Source organism: Crinia signifera, chromosome 3 (assembly GCF_055691185.1).
Source record: "Crinia signifera chromosome 3, ASM5569118v1, whole genome shotgun sequence".
Classification (NCBI taxonomy): domain Eukaryota; kingdom Metazoa; phylum Chordata; class Amphibia; order Anura; family Myobatrachidae; genus Crinia; species Crinia signifera.
In genome coordinates this window covers 100,358,875-100,371,003 of record NC_139219.1, presented here as the reverse complement: position 1 = coordinate 100,371,003, position 12,129 = coordinate 100,358,875, and the positions used below count along the sequence as shown (strand labels likewise).

Below are 12,129 nucleotides of genomic sequence, written 5' to 3'. Positions count from 1 at the left end.
GCACTATCTTAAGTGCACCCTATAGTGCATGCAATATCGCACTTGTACATCTGCAACTCAGCCCACATGTCATAAAGAATTTGACACAGACATCTACAACGCATAATTATCTGAGATTAATTATAATTGTGATAAAGTCAGTTCCTTCCCATATTTATATCACGTCTCAGGGGCTAACAAAGAATCACTTTTTCAACAGGACCCAAAGGGTCAATTTGAGTTAACATAAAATTCCCCCAGTAGGAGAAACCCAGATACTGCTGTGCACAGACAGTCCCTCTCCTTGTTGTCTGTAACTTGTTACCTTGTTCCAACTGAGTGCTTATATAGCAAAATTATACATATAATAAGTGTAACAGTTGCAGTGATACTACCAAGGAACAGAATTGTATCAAAATAAGCCTGTCTGCTCTCTCTCTAATATATATATATATATATATATATATATATATATATATATATATATATATATATATATATATATATAGTGTATCAATCCTAAATCAGATTGCTCCAATCCATGGACAGACAGGTCCAGCACACCATCGCATATAATGCAAATAAAAACAATTTATTGAAGCGAGGTATAAGAATTCATTATACTCAGCACATCCGTGGCAGCAGCATGAAACAGCTTAAAACTTCATATCCACAGGCTTAGCCCTGACGGGCCGTTTCGGTGTCAAATCACCTTCCTCATAGGGCATCAACCATACAATGAATCCTAACAGTATATAAGGCATGGAAATACACCTGAATCACATGATAATTAATTACAAATTCGCGCCAGCAACAGAGCCTAATGCTAGGTACACACCAGGACGACTAGGGCACGATTCTGTCAATTTAGATCCGATTCCGACCGGTTGTATGCAGATTGTGTGTACTATCGTGTGTTTTTGCCATTTATTTGATCCGATTCCGATCCAATGCGCGTTCACGCCGCTCGTTTGGTCGCATCTTTGGTCCTACGTGCTGCAGGTAGGATCCGTCAATCCCAGGCCGACCGACCGTCAATCGTATGCAGATCGTGAGTGTTTTTTGCCGCCTCCGTCGTCCGTCCGTCGGTGCGTCCGTCGTTTGATCCAGCCTATTTGAGTGGCATTTCCTAAACACTCCCCCGGCGCCATGTTTTTCCACATAGCAAACAGCGCTGGCGCAGCAGTTGGACTCTCCTTCTTGTCTCATCTCCCAGAACAACAACCTGGTATGTTTGCACTCCCAATGCTCTTCTATGCATGCCCACTGTTGCCACCAATGTATATAGTGTGTATAAAGCACTGGTTTGGCAACCGTGCACCCGACCATGTCACTTTTGTTTTTTTGGGTGGGCCCCATCTGTGTGTGTATACATATAACCAATGGCCACCATTGCAGTATTCCAAGCACTCCTCTCTGCTAGGCCCCATTCACCTGTGTGTGTGTGTGTTTGTGTATATATAGATATATATACATAAACCATTGTCCACCATTGCAGTATTCCATGCACTCCTCTCTGCTAGGCCCCATTCACCTGTGTGTGTGTGTTTGTGTATATATAGATATATATACATAAACCATTGTCCACCATTGCAGTATTCCATGCACTCCTCTCTGCTAGGCCCCATTCACCTGTGTGTGTGTGTTTGTGTATATATAGATATATATACATAAACCATTGTCCACCATTGCAGTATTCCATGCACTCCTCTCTGCTAGGCCCCATTCACCTGTGTGTGTGTGTTTGTGTATATATAGATATATATACATAAACCATTGTCCACCATTGCAGTATTCCATGCACTCCTCTCTGCTAGGCCCCATTCACCTGTGTGTGTGTGTTTGTGTATATATAGATATATATACATAAACCATTGTCCACCATTGCAGTATTCCATGCACTCCTCTCTGCTAGGCCCCATTCACCTGTGTGTGTGTGTTTGTGTATATATAGATATATATACATAAACCATTGTCCACCATTGCAGTATTCCATGCACTCCTCTCTGCTAGGCCCCATTCACCTGTGTGTGTGAATAGCAATCTGCACAATAAAATGTATAGTGGTTTTCATAAAAGTTTATTAACATTTTAAATACTTAAAACATAAGAACTAGGTAACTGGTGTAACTATAAAAATTTAAATATGAAACAAAACATGGGTATAACTATAACTATAAAAATTTAAATATGAAACAAAACAAACAACTAAAATGGTTTTATCTTTTTACAGTCCCAATGTCCAACGCAAAGGAACAAGAGTTTTTGGAAGGGTTTATTGAAAAATATCGTACACACGAATGCCTGTGGAGAACCAAATCCAAGGAGTATTCAAACAAAATGAAAAGAAACCAAGCCTTGGAGGAGTTGGCACGCTACAGTCTTCCATTTCATCCAGAGGCCAATGTTGAATGGGTGAGGAAACGCATCCAGAATATGCGCACGGTGTTCTTAAAGGAACACAAGAAGATGGAGGCTGCAAAGAAGTCTGGTGCTGGAGTCGACGAGATGTATCAAACATCGCTCTGGTACTATGACCGGTTGACATTCACCCTCAGCCAGGAGTCGATGAGGACAGGAGTAGTCCTTATGGTAGAACATGAAAACCAAGAAGTCACGGCGCAGGAGGAGGAGGAGAATTCGCAGTCTGCATCGGTGAGTCTATTTTTTTGGCTATCTAATTGATTCCTCCTGCCAATCCACAGCGCCCTCCCCATTAAAGTAGGCCATGTACTCTTCCCTCACCTGTTTGGCTCGTGCACTCCCTGTGTAGCGTTGTGTTGGGGTTTGCAAGGAGGATATCTGCACTACCTCCTCTGGCAGTTCTTGGTCTTCTTGGAGTGCTGTGCCTGTAGCCCTTTGCTGTGTGGCTTTTCTGCGGAGCAAATTGTGCAGGACACAGCACGCCGTGACAACCCAGTCAATTTTGTCCACCCTCAGGTTAATGGCAGTGTGGAAAATGCGAAACCGGCTTGCCAGGATGCCAAAAGCATTTTCCACAACACGCCGTGCCCTGGATAGCCTGTAGTTAAAGATCCTTTTGTCATGGTTCAACCCCCTTTGCGCATATGGCTTCATGACATGCTCGTGCAGGCCAAAAGCCTCGTCAGCCACAAAAACAAAGTTAAGCCCCTGTTTAGTTTCCTGGACAGACGGCAAGTGAAGGGTGTTCGCTATGAGCCTTTCGTAGAACTTTGTGTCCTTGAAAGTGCCACCATCCGATGCACGGCCATTCCTTCCTACATCCAGGAAGATAAACTCATAGTTCGCATTAACAACAGCCATTAGTACAATGCTAAAATAGCCCTTGTAATTAAAATAGTAGGAACCACTATTGATAGGCTGGGCTATGCGGACATGTTTGCCATCAATGGCTCCACCGCAATTTGGGAAGTTCCATCGCTGTTCAAACTCCTCTGCGATGACTTTCCATTCATTCACGCTGGTAGGGAACTGAAATTAGAAGTAAATAGAATTGATTAGTAAACATGTTCAATTTTTTTACAGCTTGGTGACTACCCACCTGCAACCCCAGACCTATCTGTCCTATCTGAGAATGCATGCACATCGAACGAAGTTCCTACTCCGGCACGCACTCCGCCACCCACCCTGGAACCCACTCCACCACTCCCCCGTGCCAAAAAAATGCGTGGCAAAGGAAAAAAAGGAGAAGCAGCGGCACATGAAGAATTTATGATGCGGGCACATCAAGTCCTGCAAAGAAACCCCGACAAACATGACAACTACTTCACTTATGTGGCAGAGTGTGTTCGCAACATGGCTCCTGACCAGCAACTTACTTTTGAAAAGTTATGCATGGAGTTGGTGTATAATGGCAGTTTAGGGTATCTCAACAGTGGCACTAAAATAGTTGGCATTGGTAGTGCACCAGACACACCACTGTCATTAGAATCACCAGTGCCTACTCCGCCTGCCACCGTAGCAGGCCAGTCGAGCACAATTCCAACACATACCCAGTCAACACCTACACAGCCTTCTCAACCCCCCCAGTACCGTCAATTCTACAGTTCTTTACTGATAGAAGATCCAGAGTGTCCTGTTTTTGAGGATCTGTCTTAAAAAATAGGCTACTTTATCATTTACCATCGACATGGTCTCAGCTGCAGGTATGTGATGGCCACTGCTCACATGGCGTATGGCGCACATCAATGGGGCCGGGACCATTGCATCTGCGCCATGCGCCATGTGGGCCGCAGCCTTTACATATCTGCAGCAGACATCCTCTGCCACACAAGGGCCACAGTGTGTATTTTTGTTTATTTATATGCTGCTACCTGTACCTGCATTACCAGAGGGAGAACAGGATTCTCCTCAATCTGGATAGCAAACTCCATTTATTGTCCTTTTGTCTTTGCCAATAGTATGGGGTACTGTGCGGCAGACATGGTCTCAGCTGCAGGTATGTGATGGCCACTGCTCACATGGCGTATGGCGCACATCAATGGGGCCGGGACCATTGCATCTGCGCCATGCGCCATGTGGGCCGCAGCCTTTACATATCTGCAGCAGACATCCTCTGCCGCACAGTACCTATCCCTACTGTTGTAAGGGCATGTTCCAGAAGTTACCAGAGTGTGTTTTTTTTGTTTATTTATATGCTGCTACCTGTACCTGCATTACCAGAGGGAGAACAGGATTCTCCTCAATCTGGATAGCAAACTCCATTTATTGTCCTTTTGTCTTTGCCAATAGTATGGGGTACTGTGCGGCAGACATGGTCTCAGCTGCAGGTATGTGATGGCCACTGCTCACATGGCGTATGGCGCACATCAATGGGGCCGGGACCATTGCATCTGCGCCATGCGCCATGTGGGCCGCAGCCTTTACATATCTGCAGCAGACATCCTCTGCCACACAGTACCTTATCCCTACTGTTGTAAGGGCCTGTTTCAGAAGTTACCAGAGTGTCTTTTTTTTCTTTTTATATGCTGCTACCTGTACCTGCATTACCAGAGGGAGAACAGGATTCTCCTCAATCTGGAGAGCAAACTCCATTTATTACCCTTTTGTCTTTGCCAATAGTATGGGGTACTGTGCGGCAGACATGGTCTCAGCTGCAGGTATGTGATGGCCACTGCTCACATGGCGTATGGCGCACATCAATGGGGCCGGGACCATTGCATCTGCGCCATGCGCTATGTGGGCCGCAGCCTTTACTTATCTGCGGCAGACATCCTCTGCCACACAGTAGCCCGTACTTAGTGGGAAAGTTTAAACTGGGTCATACATACTTAAATCTTTATATATAGTGTGTGTTTTTGTACAATATCTTTTATATATGGTATTATAATATATTTGTGTTGACACAATCTATTTACTATTTTACATGTTTTAACCATGAAAGGCCTAAAAAACCTGTTTCTGTCCTAGGCCTAAATTATAAATAAAAATATTTTGTTTGCACAATAAAGTGTACAGTGTATATTTCATCTTACCTTGCAATACTGGTACTGCAGCACCTTCACAATGGCTTTGCAGGTCTCCGGGATGATGAGGCCCAAAGCTTGCGGGGAGATGAGGGATCCAAACTTTAGGTCAGCAAGAGACCGTCCTGTCGCCAGAAACCTCAGGGTCACCACCAGCCGTTCCTCAGCAGGGATAGCCATGCGATACTTGGTATCCTGCTTCTCGATGTGGGGAGTCACCAGACGCAGCAATTCCTGGAATGTGGCATCATCCATCCTCAAGAAGTTACGAAAATCGTCTGGGTTATTCTCCCTGATGTCCCTGAGCAGTGGCATGTGCGAACGAGTCTGACGCTGAAGTAGCCACTGCTTTGTCCAGCATGATCTTTCTCTCCTGCGCTGGGCTCTCTGACGCCTGAGCTTCAAAACTGCATAATAGAGCAGGTACTGTTGCTGGTGACTACCCATCACTGCATTCTCCATAGTGCAGGGTTAAAAGACACTTTGTAATGGCAGGCAAAACAAAGTAATGTGTAAATAGCTATGTCCAGCGTTCAGCAGGTATAAACCAAGCCTCACTAGTAACAAAGCAGAAATACACTGGTTTAAAATGGCTGCTGCTATTCCTATCCCCCTCTGCTAGTCCTCCCCCCTCTGCTAGTCCAGCCCCGTCATTCAAATTTCAAAGGCCCATCTGACGACGGTCGCATGTGTTCTTGCAAAAAAACAAAAACCAGCGATCCGACCGTCTTAACGACCATCGCGGGCGCATCGGGATCGGATCTAGATCGTTCCGCAAAAAAACACAATTTTTGCTAATCGTTTGCTGGGGACTGCCTGGGAGCTCCCGGGAAGTCCAAGGGAAATCGTTCCATGGTCGTCTATCGGTCGTGAACGACGGTGGTCGTCCTGGTGTGTACCCTACATTACCCCTCCTGCACTGCAGACATGTTCCCACGGCGTCCCGGAAGTCTCCACGGGGCCTGGAACTAACATGCCCGCTCCTAGTGCTGGGGGAAGCAATCTGCGTTCCTAGGCGCCGGAAGTGACATAGCGGTTGCCGCGGCAACGCTATACACGCTGTATGCGCTATACAGATAATCACTGATATGCAGCTACTAGCTGCTACTACATAACAAGTGCCAAAACAGCGAACTGGGCTGGGAGACACTGTTAACTCCATACAGCCTGTAATATAAGAACAGCGCTAGCGTGACGTTGCCATAGCAACCACCACACCTCCTTGTCACATACAAAAATTACACATCAAAATAAAATAAGGATAATAATCAAAGGAAAAATTCAAAAGGCAAAAACAGTAGGTAATAGAGTAGATACATATTCACATAATGATTAGCATAGAATGGCAGAACATAATGTAGCCATATCATAGGCTAATGAGGCTCACAGAGCTGCCGGATCCCTAACTACAAGAATACTGCCAGATTCAATTCTTCATTTAGACCTAACGGAGCCATTGATTGTAACGTGTAAGTCCAATAGCTTTCCCGTTGTAGCAACAAGCTATGTCTGTCCCCACCCCTCTTTAATGGCGGAATGTAATCAAATGGGAGAAATCGGAAGTCACTCAAGCGATGACCTGCAAGTGCAAAGTGTCTCGCAACCGGGGGAGTATTAGCATCCAACTTAATCAGGGCTTTGTTAATGGATGAGCGGTGCATATTAATCCGCTCCTTGAGCATCCGGATGGTTTTTCCCACGTATGTTTTGTCACATGGGCACTGTATGATATATACGATGTATTTGGTATTACAGTCCATCCTATGCTTCAGCTTGTATACCTGCTTCGTTAATGGATGCTGCCAGCTGCTGCCACATATAATATATTTGCAGTCGACGCAACCCGTGCACTTTTTGGCACCTGTGCCAGTGCTGAGCCATGTGGTTTTTGTCAACGTTTTAGGGCCCACGTCCGTGATGACAACCTGTTGTTTGATATTGGCGCCAATATCAAACAACAGGTTGTCATCACGGACGTGGGCCCTAAAACGTTGACAAAAACCACATGGCTCAGCACTGGCACAGGTGCCAAAAAGTGCACGGGTTGCGTCGACTGCAAATATATTATATGTGGCAGCAGCTGGCAGCATCCATTAACGAAGCAGGTATACAAGCTGAAGCATAGGATGGACTGTAATACCAAAAACATCGTATATATCATACAGTGCCCATGTGACAAAATATACGTGGGAAAAACCATCCGGATGCTCAAGGAGCGGATTAATATGCACCGCTCATCCATTAACAAAGCCCTGATTAAGTTGGATGCTAATACTCCCCCGGTTGCGAGACACTTTGCACTTGCAGGTCATCGCTTGAGTGACTTCCGATTTCTCCCATTTGATTACATTCCGCCATTAAAGAGGGGTGGGGACAGACATAGCTTGTTGCTACAACGGGAAAGCTATTGGACTTACACGTTACAATCAATGGCTCCGTTAGGTCTAAATGAAGAATTGAATCTGGCAGTATTCTTGTAGTTAGGGATCCGGCAGCTCTGTGAGCCTCATTAGCCTATGATATGGCTACATTATGTTCTGCCATTCTATGCTAATCATTATGTGAATATGTATCTACTCTATTACCTACTGTTTTTGCCTTTTGAATTTTTCCTTTGATTATTATCCTTATTTTATTTTGATGTGTAATTTTTGTATGTGACAAGGAGGTGTGGTGGTTGCTATGGCAACGTCACGCTAGCGCTGTTCTTATATTACAGGCTGTATGGAGTTAACAGTGTCTCCCAGCCCAGTTCGCTGTTTTGGCACTTGTTATGTAGTAGCAGCTAGTAGCTGCATATCAGTGATTATCTGTATAGCGCATACAGCGTGTATAGCGTTGCCGCGGCAACCGCTATGTCACTTCCGGCGCCTAGGAACGCAGATTGCTTCCCCCAGCACTAGGAGCGGGCATGTTAGTTCCAGGCCCCGTGGAGACTTCCGGGACGCCGTGGGAACATGTCTGCAGTGCAGGAGGGGTAAGGCTCTGTTGCTGGCGCGAATTTGTAATTAATTATCATGTGATTCAGGTGTATTTCCATGCCTTATATACTGTTAGGATTCATTGTATGGTTGATGCCCTATGAGGAAGGTGATTTGACACCGAAACGGCCCGTCAGGGCTAAGCCTGTGGATATGAAGTGTTAAGCTGTTTCATGCTGCTGCCACGGATGTGCTGAGTATAATGAATTCTTATACCTCGCTTCAATAAATTGTTTTTATTTGCATTATATGCGATGGTGTGCTGGACCTGTCTGTCCATGGATTGGAGCAATCTGATTTAGGATTGATACACTATATCTACTGAATGTCCCTGCACCCAGCTGGTATCCCTACTTGGAGTGTGCGTATCCCCTCTACGCCCTATATATATATATATATATATATATATATATATATATATATATATATATATATATATATATATATATATATATATATATATATATATATATATATTTATTACATCAAGCACACACAGAACGCCCGCATGTGTAATTTTAAACACCAGTCACTTGTCTGTTTACATGTGTTTTCTTTTTAACTTTTTTGCTTGCCATATCAATTGAATAAAAAAAAGGTTATATTTTAAAATTTCAACTCCTTCTAATAGGTGCACCACACCACGACAAATCTTCTCTTTCCCTCCTTCCTTCATGCTAAATAAAATGCAGGCATGACAAACACAGGCGTGCCTAGGGAAAACATAGGCATGCCCAAGCCTTTTAGGGAAGGGTGTGTGATGTCAGCACCAGCTTCGATCAGCCTGCGATTAGTGATAACCAGTGGGGAAGTCATTCAATGGTGAGCGGCTTATGAATTTATTTTGGACAAATTTGCATAGTTGCGAATAGATTCACAGCAAATTCATTAATTTGCAGGGTGGGTCTTCACTCTAGCGGGGAGATGTCTACCTGATCGGTGGCCAATTCATATTAACAGCCATGTGGTGGAGTCTAAATCAGGCCCCATGAGAATGTACATTTTTCCATATATCCTAGTAGCCTCATGATGGGACAAATTCTCTCAGCTGCATGACAAAATAAGGCACCGTGCGACAATGGAGACAATTATATCTTTTTTTTTTTTTTTTTAAACTAAATTGGAATGGACGAGCTCTAACCATTAAAATACCTTTTTTGTAAAAATCACCATTACTCGTTGTGGGGGCCCCTGACCAATAAAGCTGACAATCACTTTTGCCACCCGCACAATAAAATTGATAACTGCCTCGCCCCAACCAATAAAACTGACAACCACCCTAGCTGTCCTCTTCTCGCCCATGCCACTAGGACTACTACGCTCCTTATCGCAACTGTGGCCCAGCAGTGCCACAGCATATTACATTATGGGCCAAATGTAATAGGGTGTGAGAATCTGAAAGTCAGATTTTTTGGGAGAGTTTTCCCATTTTGTTTTTAAATCGGCAATCCATTACATGGCTGTTCGCAAAGTAACCTGAGCGCAGCTTACACTCCGATTCGGGTTTTTGCTGTTGCAGTGGTGACAGGCAGTCTGTTCACAGCAGGGAATCCGGCACTGGTTTTGTGCTCACAGTCTGTGATGTCTGAGTGGGGCGTGGCAGCACCTGCTATATAAACCTTCCTCTCAGGCTAGGCAGGTGCTGCAGAATAATAGTCAGATTGCCAGTCAGTCTTGTCCTGTGCCTAGTTAGTTTCTAGAAATTGTATTGTATGTTGATTACAGTAATATAGGTCTTGGAGTTTGCGTCTTTGCGCCTTGATCCAGACCTAGCCGTAATCAGGAGTTGTGACTGTAAAGCCCCGTACACACGGGGGAGATATATTGCTCAGCAATATATTGCTAGCAATACATTGCTGAGCAATATATTGCTCAGTGTCTCCTTTTCATCAGCGACCAGAGATGGTCGCTGATGAAAAGGAACCTCTGCCGGGGGAGCCGCAGAGGTAATCAGCTGACCAGCGATTAGAATGGGGCTGAAAACGGGAGCGCGCATGCGGCGATTTATCGCCGGGGCACACTCCCATCACTGGCAATATGGTCGCCAGCGACCATATTTCCAGCAATTTCAGCCCCTATCACCCCCGTGTGTACACAGCTTAACTGCTGTGTCCCTGTACCACCTTGTGGATCCAGCTAGGTTGCTGTTACACTCCATCATTTCCTGTGTTACCTCTCTCACTGTGCAGCACTCACTGGTGTCAGCTTGGTGGAAGCTGGCTGAACCTGTGTGCTGCAGGTGAGCTCAGGTCCTGATATCTTACCCTTTCCCTCAGTGCAGAGCCCATGGGTGTCAGCTTGGTGGCAGCTAGCTGAACCCATGTACTTCAAGCGAGGGGTACGGGTTTAGGATATTTTCCTATGGTCTTCTTCATCTCTGACCTAGGAATCTATAGGCCTCCCTCTGTAGTACCCTGTTGGGACTGGGGTTGCCTATAGCAACTAGTACATTCACGTGTTGAAGCATTACACCAAGCTCCACTATAGGTATCTCTCCTATTATTGGAGAGATACTTATTCCCTGATACTGGGAGACGCTCTATCCGTTGGGTTCTCATACTCCCAGCCCCTACCTGTGCCTGTGAGTTTCCCCAGTATCCTCTCTGTGTATTGTGTGTATGCTCCCTTTTAGTATTAGTACTTGTTCACTACTGATGTTTGCACTGTTCCTATATCTCTGTGAGTCTGCCTAGCACTGCCCCTGTGTCTCCGTCCGTGGTCCTCTCCACAGTATCTAGTTCGTGCACTCCCAGTTGCATTCATACTGCCAAGTGGCATAACAATGGCAAAATCAACCTGGCTTTTTAGTGTAAATGCTGCTGATTTTGCACGCAGTGGAAAAATCATTCGATGGTGAGCGAATGGATTTGTAGCTGATCGCCAATCCGGCTCATTTTCTAAAGCCTTGCTAAGCAATTTGCAGGCTTGCACAGGGCAGGGTTTCACACTGGCTGGGTTGCATATACCTGATCGCAGGGCTCTTTAGCAGAGCAAAGATCAAGAGGAGGGCATTTTAGTAGAGCAGTGATCAGGTCTGAATAACCCCAATAATCTGTCTTACTGGTCTAATTGGATAGTCCCTGGGTGATCCATTAGCAATGGTAATTACCTGTGTTAACTGGATAAAGCTCTATTTGTTTGTATAATGAGGCTGATTCTGGTTCACTTGCAAAAACAAATTCTCTCTCTAATGGACAAAATCATGTGCACTGCAGGTGGGGCCACTGTAACATGTGCAGAGAGAGTTAGATTTGGGAGGGGTTTGTACACAAACAGATATCTATATTGCACTGTAAAAATAAATCAGCCAGTATTTACTCTGCACAGAAACAAAATAACATCTAATTCTCTCTGCACATGTTACATCTGCCCCACCTTCAGTGCACATGGTTTTGTCCATTAGAGAAAGAATTAGCTTTTGCAAGTGAACCAGAATCAGGCCCATGGTGTATATGAAATAGCTCCATCCCCAAAAGATCTCATTATAGCATGTATATGTTACAAAACAAAGAAAATTATTATATATAAAAAAAAGCATACTGGATGTAGGAGATTAAATATATATACAAAATGTTATATTTATAATATATATTATTTTATGAACTTGAAAGTTCTGGTGTGAATCTCATATTTTAATGACTCAAAACATGTGGAGATAGTAGGTCTATATTAAGTTGCCCATAATCATTAGTGCGTATGTCTATAGACAGAAACATTTTACA

At 44.5% G+C, this 12,129-nt stretch overlaps 2 protein-coding genes across 3 annotated transcripts in view; one reads left to right on the top strand and one right to left on the bottom strand.

Annotated features, from left to right (window-relative positions):
• The window catches only part of PCNX2 (pecanex 2), a 187,714-nt gene that overhangs the window by 159,547 nt on the left and 16,038 nt on the right, over positions 1-12,129 (bottom strand). The window lies entirely within an intron of this gene.
• LOC146062408 (uncharacterized) lies at positions 1,437-8,572 on the top strand. The gene is made up of 3 exons (XM_083174548.1): positions 1,437-2,634; positions 3,487-3,743; positions 8,455-8,572. The coding sequence occupies exons 1-3, from the start codon at positions 2,170-2,172 to the stop codon at positions 8,570-8,572; spliced, it is 840 nt and encodes a 279-aa protein (XP_083030674.1). The 5' UTR covers positions 1,437-2,169.

Coding starts and splice junctions, on each gene's coding strand:
- LOC146062408 (XM_083174548.1), top strand. CDS start 2,170: ATGAAACAAAACAAACAACTAAAATGGTTTTATCTTTTTACAGTCCCA. Junction 2,635..3,486: donor AGAATTCGCAGTCTGCATCG/GTGAGTCTATTT, acceptor ATTTTTTTACAG/CTTGGTGACTACCCACCTGC. Junction 3,744..8,454: donor TACTTCACTTATGTGGCAGA/GTGTGTTCGCAA, acceptor CATGTGATTCAG/GTGTATTTCCATGCCTTATA.